General features: G+C 42.5%; 1 protein-coding gene across 1 annotated transcript in view; it reads right to left on the bottom strand.

Moving 5' to 3' along the window:
* crfa4 (cytokine receptor family, class I receptor 4) overlaps positions 1 to 16078 on the bottom strand; it is a 65187-nt gene that overhangs the window by 16668 nt on the left and 32441 nt on the right. Inside the window, exon 3 of the mRNA XM_081360627.1 lies at positions 13388 to 13489. Coding sequence (XP_081216753.1) covers positions 13388 to 13481 — 94 coding nt within the window. The 5' untranslated portion in view covers positions 13482 to 13489. The remainder of the gene's footprint in view (positions 1 to 13387; positions 13490 to 16078) is intronic.

Below are 16078 nucleotides of genomic sequence, written 5' to 3'. Positions count from 1 at the left end.
TCTCGCATCAAGTTCAAGGCATTGACGCTTGCTCACAGATCTATCACAGGCTCAGCTCCCTCCTACTTTTACCCACTCCTACAAGCCTACATCCCTACCAGAAGCCTACGGTCGATCAACGAGGGACGTCTCGTGGTTCCATCACAGAGAGACACAAAATCACTTTCCAGTACATTATCATTCACAGTTCCATGCTGGTGGAATGCTCTCCCCACCCTCATCCGGAATGCAGAATCCCTGGCAACATTCAAAGACAAATGAAAACCCATCTCTTCCATGAGCAATTAACCTCATAACCCAACCTACTCGCCCAGATGCCAGACAACCAATAACGTTAGACATACTTACTATATGCATCTCCACCCTCCGCCAAGGCTACCACTCCACCAACACTGCCCGCACACTGGACGCAATGTTCATAGTGGCTTTTTTCAGTTTCCTCAGATGCTCGGAACTCACCATCACTTCCAGCTTTAACCCAAAAGTCCACCCCACAATCACAGACCTATCAGTGCTAGACAATGAAACCATCTCCTACTTCATAAAGCAAAGTAAGACAGATCAAATTTTGCTCCATTCAGGCATCCCAGCAGACCACTTTTCCAGCCATTCATTTTGCATAGGCGCAGCAACAGCTGCCCAAAAAAGGCCTCTCTCAGCAGCAGATCCAAGCACTTGGCCGCTGGTCAGCGGAGGCTTTCGAGTTACATCTGCTCAAATCGCTTCCATATCAAAGAAGCCCAACGAACCCTCATCAATTCTTTTGACAACTTCTCATACACCCAACCCTACAGACCACCACTCCTGCAGGAGCCACGTTCCCCATCCTAAATCGCTTTACTGCCACATCAGTGCTATTTTCCGCTCCAGCAGGAGATCAGATCTCTGTCCCACTCACCTTTCGGATCACAGTTTGAAAGCAAGTTGTTTCCAACACCACAACAGCAGCATCATCTCTTCTTCCAACAGGAGCCCATTCTCCACCCAACTGGCTCATCATACAGTTAAAAGCAAGTCAACCAAGTCTACTACAGCTAACCTACTCCACTCCCGCAGAAGTTCCGTCACTCCGTCCAAACTTATTCCACTTCCGCAGCAGTGTCTTCTACTCCGCTCCCACAGGCATCTCCGTTACTCCATCCAAAATAGTTTGGATATTTAAGAAAGCAAGTTTGGTCCACTGCCGCAGCAGTGTCAGCTACTCCGCTCCCGCAGGAGCTCCGTTACTCCATCCAAACTTGCTCCACTGCCGCAGCAGTGTCATCTACTTCGCTCCCGCAGGGGCTCAGTTCTATATCCAAAATTGTTTTGGATATTTAAAAGCAAGCTTTGGTCCACTACCACAGCAGTGTCATCTACTCCGCTCCGCTACTCCGCTCCCGCAGGAGCTCCGTTACTCCATCCAAACTTGCTCTACGGCCCCAGCAGTGTCATCTACACCACTCCCGCAGGAGCTCAATTCTATGTCCCAAATTGTTTTGGATATTTAAAAGCAAGTTGAAAGCAAGTTTGGTCCACTGCCGCAGCAGTGTCTTCTACTCTGCTCCCGCAGGAGCTCTGTTGCTCTGTCCAAACTTGTCCACTGCCGCAGCAGTGCCATCGCCTCCGTTCCCGCAGGAGCTCCGTTACTCTGTCCAAACTTGTCCACTGCCGCAGCAGTGTCATCCACTCCGCTCCCGCAGGAGCTCCGTTACTCCATCCAAACTTGTCCACTGCCACAGCAGTATCATCTACCCCGCTCCCGCAGGACCTCTGTTACTCCGTCCAAAATAGTTTGGATATTTAAAAGCAAATTGAAAGCAAGTTTGGTCAACTGCTGCAGCAGTGTCAGCTACTCCACTCCCTCAGGAGCTCCGTTACTCCATCCATACTTGTCCACTGCCGCAGAAGTCTTCATCTACTCCGCTCCCGCAGGACCTCCTTTACTCCGTCCAAAATAGTTTGGATATTTAAAAGCAAATTGAAAGCAAGTTTGGTCCACTGCCGCAGCAGTGTCATCCACTCCGCACCTGCAGGAGTTCCGTTACTCCGTCCAAACTTGCTCCACTGCCACAGCAGTGTCATCTACTCCACTCCCGCAGGAGCTCAGTTCTATGTCCCACTCACCTTTCGGATCACAGTTTGAAAGCAAGTTGTTTCCAACACCACAACAGCAGCATCATCTCTTCTTCCAACAGGAGCCCATTCTCCACCCAACTGGCTCATCGGACAGTTAAAAGCAAGTCAACCAAGTCTACTACAGCTAACCTACTCCACTCCCACAGAAGTTCCGTCACTCCATCCAAACTTGCTCTACTGCCGCAGCAGTGTCATCTACTCCGCTCCCGCAGCCAGCTCCGTTACTCCGTCCAAAATAGATTGGATATTTAAGAAAGCAAGTTTGGTCCACTGCCGCAGCAGTGTCATCTAGTCCGCTCCCACAGCCAGCTCCGTTACTCCGTCCAAAATAGATTGGATATTTAAGAAAGCAAGTTTGGTCCACTGCCGCAGCAGTGTCATCTAGTCTGCTCCCACAGCCAGCCGTCCAAAATAGTTTGGATATTTAAGAAAGCAAGTTTGGTCCACTGCCGCAGCAGTGTCAGCTACTCCGCTCCCTCTGGAACTTCGTTACTCCGTCCAAACTTGCTCCACTGCCGCAGCAGTGTCATCTACTCCGCTCCCGCAGGAGCTCAGTTCTATATCCAAAATTGTTTTGGATATTTAAAAGCAAGTTGAAAAGCAAGCTTTGGTCCACTGCCACAGCAGTGTCAGCTACTCCGCTCCCGCAGGAGCTCCGTTACTCCATCCAAACTTGCTCCACTGCGGCAGCAGTGTCATCTACTCCGCTCCCACAGGAGCTCAGTTCTATGTCCAAAATTGTTTTGGATATTTAAAAGCAAGTTGAAAAGCAAGTTTGATCCACTGCCGCAGCAGTGTCATCTACTCCGCTCCCGCAGGAGCTCCGTTACTCCATCCAAACTTGCTCTACTGCCACAGCAGTGTCAGCTACTCCGCTCCCGCAGGAGCTCCGTTACTCCATCCAAACTTGCTCCACTGCGGCAGCAGTGTCATCTACACCACTCCCGCAGGAGCTCAGTTCTACGTCAAATTGTTTTGGATATTTAAAAGCAAGTTGAAAGCAAGTTTGGTCCACTGCCGCAGCAGTGTCATCTACTCCGCTCCCTCAGGAGCTCTGTTACTCCGTCCAAACTTGCTCCACTGCGGCAGCAGTGTCATCTACTCCACCAGGAGCTCAGTTCTATGTCCAAATTGTTTTGGATATTTAAAAGCAAGTTGAAAGCAAGTTTGGTCCACTGCCGCAGCAGTGTCATCTACTCCGCTCCCGAAGGAGCTCCGTTTCTCCATCCAACTCGCTTTCACTGCCGCAGCAGTGTTTCCTCTTCCGTTCCCACAAGTACTCAATTCTCCATCCTTCTGCATCAGATAGTTGGAAAGCAAGTCGAAATCAAGTTTGATCCACTGCCGCAGCAGTGTCATCTCCTCCGCTCCTGCAGGAACTAATTATCATCACACTTGCTCCATCACACTGCAGCGGTTATACCATTCTCTTCCGCAAAAGTACATTACGTACCATCCCTAGCCTACTACCGGAGAGGCACAACCATCCCAACGTCATGATAACCAACTCCCATCCGATGTTACAAGAAGCCTTCCAGCGACTAACCCTTTCCCACTTCTGATACCTTAAGCTTTGCACTCTGCAAGTTTTTGGGGGGTCATCAACATCATTCTGGTGGCTGTCCGGCATTTATTTGCAGCTTTTGGGGGGAGTACTCTGGGTTCGGGCCAAATACCGAGCCCGGAGCCCTCTCCTCGGACAGCACGCCAAATACGCATTTATTCTATCTGACTTATTTGTAAGTGTGAACTCGTGAAATGATGTTTTATTAACAAAGTTCGGGAGGAGCACGATCAAATAATCAAGCAATCAATCAATCAACTCATCAAACAATTACCATGTCTACCCTATCAGCATGAGAGGAAGCATATATATTCACTCTGTCAACTCACCTAACTTCCTTGACAGTTTTCAGCATCCCTCCACCACCCCGACTCCTCACTCTTGGCTTGTTCTTTCACAGCCAGGAATACGGGGGGAGTACTCTGGGTTCGGGCCAAATACCGAGCCCGGAGCCCTCTCCTCGGACAGCACGCCAAATACGCATTTATTCTATCTGACTTATTTGTAAGTGTGAACTCGTGAATTTCTGTTCTGTGATGCGCGTTCGTGACGTCACGTAATACGCAATTACGTTGAAAAGGTCATGCTTGACGTAGGCGGAAGTACCGAGTCAGTGTTTACCAATGAGCGGAAGGAGGACCATATACACATATTCAAATGTCTTTGTGTCAGTTCATCATTTAAAATGCCCATTTCGTGTGCGTATCCTGGGTGTTTTAATATTAAAAAGCCTAAAAAAAAATTTTCGTCAGGACAGAAAAGCGTGACCTTTTCAACGTAATTGCGTATTACGTGACGTCACGAACGCGCATCACAGAACAGAGCAAGGCGAGCATTTGTGCTTGTAAAACTTAAACTTTTTTATTTATTTTTGAAATGACCGATCGTTTCGCTAGATAAGACCCTTATTCATCGTCTGGTATCGTTTCGCTAGATAAGACCCTTATTCATCGTCTGGTATCGTTTAAAGCCCTTTGAAGCTGCACTGAAACTGTCATTTGGACCATGAGCCGTTTGGAGCCCATTGAAGTCCATTATATGGAGAAATGTTTTCATCAAAAACCTTAATTTCTTTTCGACTGAAGAAAGAAAGACTTGGACATCTTGGATGACATGGGGGTGAGTAAATTATCAGCAAAAGTTTTTTTAAAAATGAACTAATCCTTTAAAGGGATACTTCACCTCTGGAAAGATGAATGTGTATTTAAAATAGGTCATTTATGTAGAAGAAATGTGAAATTATTTTTGAATTTGGAGCTTTCTAGACTGAGAAAAGCCAGAAAATGTATTTTTGGGATGTATTAAAGATGGCGGCATAGGCGGCGCACACGTCACAACTTGCTCTGCTCCATTGAAAATATAAATCCCTCTAATTCAGTATATAGCCTACTGTTGGAGTCTTGAAACGAGTTAAGCTACAAACCGTCTTATATTGGGTCTGGACTGGTTATTATTGATTTTTCTTCTACTATTACTACTACTTCGGAATGAGCTCCAGGAAGGGCCTGAGGCGAGGAGACGATGGCACGCCGGCAGCTGCACCTGTGGATAACATCACGCAATCACAGTCCTGTGAGGACACACCACCTGCTTGGTTTCTCTCGGAGATGGAAAAGGGCTTCTCAAGAATACACGACATGGTCGAGGACCGTTTGAGTAAAATAAACAAGGTAGTAGAGAAAATTCACAACGAACACTCTGCTATTAATAAAAAATTGGCGGATCTTTCGGCCAAACAGTCAGAATATGAAGCAACCGTTGTGGATTTGCGTGCAGATATTGCCGACTCTAAGAAAGAGACTAACGCTGCAATTGAAGAGCTCCGAGGTAAACTTGATGATATGGAAAATAGAGCCCGGCGGAATAACCTCCGCTTGGTGGGTTTCCCTGAAGGAGTTGAAGGCAGTGATGGCGTAGCTTTCATACAGGAATGGCTACCAAAGATCTTGAAAGTAAGCATTTCTTTTGAAATTGAGGCCTGCCACCGCACTCTGCACCGTCGTCCAGCTGAACATGATAGACCACGGGCGCTGGTTATCCGTCTGCTGCGCAGTAGCGACACGGAGAAAATTCTTGCAGCCGCCCGACAACTAAAGAAGCTGGAATACGGCAATTCTACTATTATGGTCTTCAGAGATGTTTCTACGGCGTTGTACAAAAGACGCAAAGCGTTCACTGATTTGAAGAAACTGTTACAGAGATGTGACATAAAATACAGCCTGCTTTACCCGGCAACGCTACGGATCGACTTGTCAGGAGGACGTCGATCCTTTACCTCTCCAAAATCAGCCGAGACATATCTGCGACAACATCATCCTGAATACTTTTGAAGGCCGGGTCAACTTAATAACTATCCCCAGGCTCGTTTCACCGCAACAGCGGGACAAGGACAAGGGCCATCTGATTTACAGGTGCCATATACAGTCTTACATTTATTTATTTATCGTTTCGCTTCTGTTTGTGTGGGCACAGATTATTGTTACTCTACAATGGAATACTTTTGATCACGCTAACCCTCAAGGTACGCTTTTTTTTCTCCCTTTTTTCTCTTCTCCTTTCTTCTTTTTTTTTTTTTTTTTTTTTTTAGTTTCTTCTTTCTGCTGGACAACTAACGTTATAAGTGATATATTTTCGTATAGGCTATTATATGTTTGGATTTAGCCTACTGGGCAGTTTATATTAAATGGAAAATGAGGGATTCTAAGAAATAAAATGAAATATTATGCATATAATGATTAACTTTATTCTTTATTTATATTATTATTATTATTTTTATTTTTTTTTTCATTTTTATTATAATTATTCATATGAATTAAGTCCCTGCAATGGAGCAGTTGCTGGGTTGGGAAGGTGATGATATCACCAGTACGTGAAGTGTTTGATCGATCTGCATTTCTTTAGGAAGGCAGACACATAGATCAGGATAGGGTTGCTGTTAATGAAATATCAGGGTAACTTGTTTGGTTTTGATAAGGGTTTTTTTTGTTTTCTTTATTCTTTTTTTTTATTTTTTTATTTATTTTTATTTTTTTTTATTATTTTTTTTTTGTTTGTTTGTCATTGTTTCTCTGTGTTTACTGTTGTTGAATGGTGATATTTTATTTAACTTGAGTTTGGCTATAGGACCACAATTAAGTTATGAATAGCTCTATACAGTATAAATATATGACATGGAATGTTAATGGGTTAAATCAAACTTTGAAAAGGAAAAAAATTCTTAATTTTCTGTATAAGCAGAGTGTTGATTTCATTTTCCTACAAGAGACTCACTTAACAGTAGCAGACCATGTTAAATTAGGGTGCCAATGGAAAGGGCAGATTTTCTTTTCTTCATTCTCTTCTCAAGCAAGAGGGGTTGCTACACTGATTAGTAATAAAGTACGATTTCAACAGGACAGAGTAATTAAAGATAAAGCGGGCCGCTTTGTTATAGTAAGGGGTTATGTAGCCTCAGAACCAATAGTTTTGGTAAATGTTTATGGACCAAATTTTGATGAACCACAATTTTTCTACAATTTGTTCTTGAATTTAAATTACCCCTCCTCCGAACTTATAATTGGTGGTGATCTGAATTTGACCCTGGGTATATTAGATAGATCGGCTACTAATAGGTTTTCACATACAGCTGCAGCTAAGGTATTAATACAAGAAATGGCCTACCATAATCTTATTGATATTTGGAGGGCTCGTAATGAAAATGAAAGGAAATACTCTTTTTACTCTCACAAGTATAATAGCTACTCTAGAATAGACCATTTTTATATATACTCTGGGAAGCAACATCTTGTATCATTTTGTGATTACTTACCAAGAGTAATCACTGACCACTCTCCGCTAGTGATGCTTGTTAAGTATGGACAAACTGCTGGGAAGAAGCGGTGGAGATTCAGTAACTACCTTCTCAATGATTTAGAATATATTGACATTATTAATACCAACATTGAGATCTTTTTAGAACTGAATAAAAACACTGCCTCCATATTAGTTATCTGGGACTGTTTGAAAGCTTTTTTAAGAGGCTTAACTATTTCATATACATCGAGGAAACGTAAACAGAATGAATGGAAATTAAGTTCCTTAGAGTTGGCTATTTCTACCCTGGAAAAAAAACACATAGAAACTCAGGATGATAAATATCTACTACAGTTAAAAACTAAAAGGCTTGAATATGATATCATTATTAGCCATAAAGCAGAGAATGCTCTTTTAAGAACTAAAGCGCAATATTATGAACATGGAGAAAAGTCTGGTTCTTTACTTGCTTGGCAGATTAGAAGGGATGATGCTAGTAAATTAATCCCCTCAATTAAACAAAAAGATGGTTCGATAACTAGGGACCCACAGCTAATTAATACTGCCTTTGCAGAGTTCTATAGGTCCCTATACTTCTCTCAGGGGACTAACCTAGCTTCAATAAAAATGTTCTTAAACTCCCTATCCGTACCTGTTATATCGGAGGAGGATAAGGTAAGCTTAGAAGTTGATATTACTGAGGAGGAGGTTCAAAGGGCACTATGTAGTCTGTCAGGTGGTAAAGCCCCTGGGCAGGATGGATTCCCTATTGATTTTTATAGAAAGTTTCTACCAAAGCTTCTATGTCCCTTGGTAGAAATGTATAAGGAGACTTTATATAATGGGAAATTACCAGATACATTAGAACAAGCACTGATTATTATGTTACCCAAACCAGGGAAGGAAGGTAATCTATGTGGCTCCTATAGACCAATTTCTTTATTAAATACGGACTATAAAATTTTAGCTAAAGTTATTGCAAATAGATTGGCTTCCCTTATACCTGAACTGGTGGCTATGGATCAAACTGGGTTTGTCGTTAACCGTTCTCCTTATGATAATATCCGAAGGTTCTATAATATTATCCATTTTTCAAAAAAAATTAATGTACCCGTCTTAGCTGTCTCTTTGGACGCGGAAAAAGCTTTTGACCGTGTCGAATGGAGTTTTTTATTCTGTGTTCTAGAGAAAATGAATTTTGGTCCCAGATTTATGGCGTTGATTAAAACTCTGTATCAATATCCAAAGGCATCAATTCTTACAAACTTCGATACCTCTTCTCAATTCCCACTTACAAGAGGAACCCGACAAGGGTGTCCCCTCTCGCCTCTTCTTTTTACTTTGGTAATCGAACTGTTAGCTATTGCAATACGATCAAACCCACAGATCCATGGAGTTGTAGTCGGAAATGATGAACATACCATTTCATTATATGCTGATGATATAATGCTTTTTTTAACCAGGCCTGATTCATCTCTCCCTGCACTGGCCGATATACTAGAGGCATATGGTTCTATTTCGGGGTATAAGGTAAACAGTATAAAGAGTGTTATCATGCCTCTTAATTCCTGTGCAGACGTTATGCCTCAATTAAATGTACCATTTTCATGGAATGATACTAGCTTAACATATCTTGGCCTACAAATTTCAAATAAGTTAGACCAGATATTTACGCTAAATTATGTCCCTTTGATGAAGGTGATGGGGCAAGAGTTAGATAGATGGAAAACACTGCCCATCTCACTAATAGGTAGAGTAAACTGTATTAAAATGAGTGTACTCCCCAGGTTTCTTTATTTATTTAGGACTCTCCCTTGTCATGTCCCTCAATTTTTTTTAAGCACTTAAATAGCTTAATAACAAAATTTCTGTGGCAGGGTAAGCCAGCAAGAATAAAATTGAAAGTCCTCTGTTTGAACCCATGTGAGGGAGGACTCGGTCTCCCTGACTTTTATTTATATTACTTAGCAGCACAATCAATGGTCATATGGGCCTGGCAAATTAATAGACTCAACCCCCCTTCTTGGAGACAAATAGAGCAACATCAATTAGCAGATATTACTCTTTCTAGCTTGCCTTATATCCCTTATGTGCATACCTTTAAAAGAACTCTTAATAATCCCTTTGTTCTACAGGGGTGTAAAATTTGGTCTGATATTAGGAAAAGGACTAAAAACCTTCAAAAAATATACACAGATACCCCTTTTTACGCTAATCCGACATTACCCAAGATATTAAAAGATGAATTGTGCTTGTTATGGTATAGAAAAGGTATTTGTGTATTTGGTGACCTATTTGACAAAGGGTCATTATTACCCTTTGAACAGTTAAAGTTAAAATTTTCTCTGGAATCCAAGCACTTTTTTAAGTATCTACAGGTTAGAGATTATATTAGAGTTCAGCAAGGAGGTAAATTGTTATCTCTTTATCCTCTGGAATTAGACACCTTTATTGTGGGTAAAGATATAAAGAAATTTGTTTCAACTATGTATAAAATGGTGCTGAAGCTTTCTGTTTGTGGCCCAGTGGGGGCCAAGCTGAAATGGGAGCAAGACCTGGGGGTTGATTTTAAAGAGGAACAATGGGAAGCAATCTGTCAAAAGAGTCAGACATTTTCATTTAACAGTCGTCATAGACTGCAGCAATTTAATTTGATTCATCGAGTGTATTATACACCGCAGCGTCTAAATAAAATGAACCCTGACCTTTCAGCACTATGTCCCCGATGTAAAACACAGACTGGGTCTCTTATTCATATGTTTTGGTCATGCTCCCATTTGGATGACCTTTGGAAAGCTGTTAAAGATACTATTGAAAAAGTTATTGGTTCTGACTTGGCTTTAAATCCAAGACTGGTTCTACTTGGAGATGAATCTATGTTACCTCGATATTCTTTCTACAATATTAGATTTGTTAAAATGGCATTGATGGCTGTTAACAAGTGTATCGCACTGAAATGGAAAAGTGTTACACCCCCATGCTTCAATATGTGGTTGAATGAAATCATGTCCTATATTCCACCGGAAAGTGGGGGTGGGGGTGGGGGGAAATTCTCTGTAATTCTTAAATTTCTTTGTTTTGTAACTTACTTTTGTGAAAACTTTTTGGTAAAAGAATTGTCTGCTGAAATACTTGAGAATTAAAAAAAAAGATTTGAAGAATGTAAAAAAAAAAAAAAAAAAAAAAAAAATGTATTTTTGGCTCATGTGGATGAAAGACAACAACTCCCAGAATGCACTCGCTTCGCTGCCCTACGAGGCCACTCCCAAGCCACGCCCACCGGTAAGAGAGCACAGTTAACAAGGTTAGGCTACTAGTGAGTCTCTGTGAAGAGTTTGCCTGGGATTTCAAGATCGCCCAAAATGTCCAGGATTCGGCTTTTGCGTTCTGCAGTCGCCATTCATCATGTTTACTGTGGCGAGCAGGACGAGGCTGAGGGATCGCTCACGGAGGAGCGGGAATCTTCTTAGCAATGCTAAAACGCACATCAACCGATCACTTGTTTAGCGTTCATGTAAACACTCAGATTCACCAATCGGAATGAATTCGGTTAGACTGAAACAAAAGGTGTGCATGTAAACAATGAATGGCGACTGCAGAAAGCAAAAGCCGAATCCCGGACATTTTGGACGATCTCGACGGCCGGACACAGTGCAAGAGCCTGCTAGCTTAGCTTCCAAAGAAAGACGGGCGGGCTGAACACATGCGGGACAGCGCCTCCTACTGGCTGGAGTCTCTCGCCTCTGGACAAAAAAATCCTCCGATGACGCAAAATGATGATTTTTGTGTCATCGAAGTATTTTATCCAGACAAAAAATGCATAAATCTCTCCTCTCAGGGGGACATGAGGGAGGGAAGCAGGGTCATTCGAAAATACTACAGGTTTTCTACTAATACAAAGCTTAATGCTAAATCCTGAAGTAACCCTTTAAGGTGGACGATGACGCAATTTTCTTCTAGAAACAAACTTTGTTGTATTATTTTCATGTTATCACTGTGAAGCTGCTTTGATACAATCTGTATTGTAAAATAATATATATATATATGTATATATAAATAAAGGTGACTTGACATGACTTACTAACCCTACCCAACACACACACACACACACACACACACACACACAGTCAGAAAACCCTGTTCATCCACATTTTCTCCATAATTCTCGAACTAACTGTCTAAACTGCCAAACTTATCGACTCTAACAGCTTCCCATCATGCACTGCTTCGCGCCTGGAGCAAGCGTTGCGTTTCTGCCTCGTGAACATCAGGATCTATAATTCAGGACAGACGGCGCATGTAAACATGAATGATTTATTTAAGACGAGTGCAGTGAGCTCATCACCACATCAGATCAGCTACAACACAACAGATTTGTGTTTGATTTGAAGCAACAACAAAAAAATGTGAAATTTGGACAAAAATACAGACGTATAAGAGTGTGAACTGAACAGCTTTAGTGAGGGAGAGAACTACAATCCCATGAAGCACTGCAAACAGAATAAAGGAATGAAAAACATTATATTTTTATTGCAAAATATGCATATATATATATATATATATATACATACTCAGTGGGCGGAGCTAACAAGCTCTTTTGACACGTCTTGCTTGTTTCGACTCTCTGATTCGTGGGATCTCACGAACGGCATCATGGGTAATGTAGTTTTTCATCAGGAATTCCAGTTAAACACGATTATTTTAAAAATGAGTTGAGATAATGCGGGCTGAAGCACATACTATCGCTCACACACAGTAGGGCTTATTTCCCTGCGGAAGTTTTTACTTCCGACTATTGCACTTTATATATGTACAGGACTTTAGTGAGACACTCAGAATGAAACCTTCACATCTGAAACACAATCATCTGTGGAAACACACAAATGAGCTCATGTGACGTGTGTAGTCATGACTAATAGATTACAGCATTACTGATCGTGATGAGTGAAGAAGCTCATCCACAGTCCCGAAGATCCTGCGCTGATCCAAGAGTTTATGAACAAGGTGTGCACACGCATCACATAAATCTGGTTACGTGTTTAATAGGGCTGTCAAAAATACTGCAATTAATATTTTCAGTGTAACACGTTTTACAAACAATATAAAATTTTGTAGCTTTGAGAAAGATTCATATATATTTATATATTATACAGTGAAGGCTATGCAGTGTTGTTTTAGACTTCATTCAGATTCTGTATTATATTCTAAAGCTGAACGGCTTTAATTACTTCATCCCCAGAAACTGAGAAAACAAAAATCTCAATTAATTACAGAACAATCTGAGATGATTAAGTCCAAGCTTCACTCGTGTGTGTGTGTGTGTGTGTGTGTTGCGCTTCACTCGTGTGTGTGTGTGTGTGTGTGTGTGTGTGTGTGTGTGTGTGTGTGTTGCGCTTCACTCGTGTGTGTGTGTGTGTGTGTGTGTTTTGCGCTTCACTCGTGTGTGTGTGTGTGTGTGTGTGTGTGTGTGTGTGTGTGTTGCGCTTCACTCGTGTGTGTGTGTGTGTGTGTGTGTGTGTGTGTGTGTGTGTGTGTGTGTGTTTTGCGCTTCACTCGTGTGTGTGTGTGTGTGTGTGTGTGTGTGTGTGTGTGTTGTGCTTCACTCGTGTGTGTGTGTGTGTGTGTGTGTGTGTGTGTGTGTGTGTGTGTGTGTGTGTGTGTGTGTGTGTGCGTTGCGCTTCACTCGTGTGTGTGTGTGTGTGTGTGTGTGTGTGTGTGTGTGTGTGTGTGTGTGTGTGTGTGTGTGTGTGTGTGTGTTGCACTTCACTCGTGTGTGTGTGTGTGTGTGTGTGTGTGTGTGTGTGTGTTTTGCGCTTCACTCGTGTGTGTGTGTGTGTGTGTGTGTGTGTGTGTGTGTGTGTGTGTGTGTGTGTGTGTGTGTGTGTGTGTGTGTGTGTGTGGAGTTTCACTCACCATCCTGCAGGGTGGCGCTAGATGCGCGAGTGTACGAACTCAGAGCCGAGGAGACCAGCGTCCAGTGCAGAACCAGCAGAAGAACACACAGCATCACGAGCCCTGCAGAACACACACACACGTCAGATACATGCTTCACTGAGAAACACTGAGACACACACACACACACACACACACACACAGAATCACGAGCCCTGCAGAACACACACACACACACACACACACACACACACACACACACACACACAGCATCACGAGCTGGAGACCAGAGCCCTGGAGCACACACACACACACACACACACACACACACACACACATCTCTCATGGTTTGAGTCATGAGACGCATCGCAGGACACAGTCGTCTGTCGCCTGTAGCCACACACATAAGCACACATAAGCACACATAAGCACACATTAACACACTTTTACACACACTAACACACATAAACACACATTTACACACATTTACACACATTTACACACATTAACACATTAAGGCACATTTTGTTGGAGAGTGGAAAAATCACTGAAAGTGCCTGTTATGCTATTTTAAGGCTCCTACAGCAGGTTCACACGCATCAAAGCTCAAAAACACTGTAATTTGCTCATAATCTCCACGGCAGAACCAGTCTCTGAACTAGGGCTGTCAAGATGGCTGAAAAGCTCAATTCAAATGTCTTTCTTAAATATTAGTTATTAATATTAATATTAGAATTAATTGAATTCTAAAGGCAATACTTAATGTTAAAGGTGACATATTATGCCTCTTTTCACAAGATGTAATATAAATCTCTGGTGTCTCCAGAATGTGTGTGTGAAACATCAGCTCAGAATACCAGATCATTTATTATAGCTTTTCAAATTTGCCCCTTTTTGGGTGTGAGCAAAAACACGCCGTTTTGTGTGTGTCCCTTTAAATGCAAATGAGCTTTAGCTCCGCCTCCGTTCAGAAGAGGGCGGAGCCTTTACACGAGCTTCAGAAACTCCGGCAATAACAGAACAGGCCAATCTCCCTCATCCAGAATCCCAGAATAACCAGTAGCGAGTGCAGCCTTACGGAGAGACTCAGGAAGAGCTTCTGAATGTTAGTGGAGACATTTCTGTAGTTGTTGTGGAGTTACACTGATCATCTCATCATCATGTTGAACTTCTCCACAAGTGTCCACAGTTCCTGAGGTCTTTATAAGACAGCGGTGACATGTTCTGGTCAATAGTGTTCAGTGCTCGTCTGTGCTCAACCACAGAACAGCTTCAGGCTCTGCTGGATCTTCATCACTGCGTTAGAACTGGTCTCTGTTGGCGCTCGCGAAACCAAATGTCGGCTGGTGTGTGTAAACGTGCAGATTAAGGGCCGGGAATAGTGAGCTGGAAAAATAACTGTATTGTCTCATATTACCACAAGAGGGCGCAATATAAACCACATCAAGCATCGCATTGTTTATTGAAATGACATTCACTATTTAAAGTGCATTAACTTTTGAAACAATTGTTCTTAAATAAAATATAATTTCTTTAATGTGCATGCAGGGAAAACGAGGTTACAATAGTGCATAAAACTGTAAGTGCATCAACAACCTGAGAGAAAACACTTCAACACACTTCAACACACTTCAACACACAGCGTAATGAACTACATGAACACACAACAGCAAACTGACATTCAGAAACACACACTTTTACTCTCTACATCTACAGATAGATCATCACACACACCAGACGCTCTTGATCTGAGCGAGCGCTGAGCACTTTCACACACACACACACACACACACACACACACACACACACACACACACACACACACACACACACACTCACATGCTGAGCGCTTTCACACACACACACACACACTCAGCTCTGACCGATTGCACGATTTTTGCCTCCAACTGAGAGGGTTTCGTCAGCAGGGAGACTTTTCCCGCCATTTTTCACATTAGCAACTCTGTACTGGATAGGCTAACAGAAACACACCGCGTCAGTGACGTCATCATCATGCCTCGCGCCTCTCCACACACCAAATGCACTGTTTTTGCATTCGAATATGCAGTTTTTTAAAAAATTCAACAAATATTAAAAATTCGAGTCTGAAACGCTCCGATCAAGGATTCAGTCTCTCTAAGCCCCGCCTCTCTGAGAGTTGCTCTGCTCTGATTGGTCAGAAAGCAAACGCTTATTATCATATCTGAATCTCAGCTCTTGATCACAGTCTCTCTAAGCCCCGCCTCTCTGAGAGTTGCTCTGCTCTGATTGGTCAGAAAGCAAACGCTCATTATCATATCTGAATCTCAGCTCTTGATTCACAGTGATGCGAACAGTGACGATGGCGTGGGTTTTACCGTATCAATCTCAGAAAACAGCCTCTTCTCCACACGAACAACACGAACCAAACTCTTCCAGTCTCAGATACACTACAGTGTTTGAGGGCGGAGCTAAGAGATGCTGTTCAGCCAATGGGCGGGCCGGGCATTATGCAAATGAGTAAAATGTAAGACTGGAATTACTGACGACTCGTTTCAGTTCAGAGTCGATTCTTTCTTTTGGGAGACAATAACTGCAGTTTTCAGATGCAGCCAACAACTCTTCATCTGACCTTTGACCTTTGCAAACCTTTTACATTCACAGCCAGCTCTATTACACACATGACAGGGAATATCAGAAACGGCATAATAGGGCAGTTCCTCGAATCAATCA

Source organism: Scardinius erythrophthalmus (assembly GCF_964197995.2).
Source record: "Scardinius erythrophthalmus genome assembly, chromosome: 3".
Classification (NCBI taxonomy): domain Eukaryota; kingdom Metazoa; phylum Chordata; class Actinopteri; order Cypriniformes; family Leuciscidae; genus Scardinius; species Scardinius erythrophthalmus.
The sequence above is the reverse complement of the archived record's forward strand: the minus strand, read 5'-3'. Positions and strand labels throughout refer to the sequence as shown.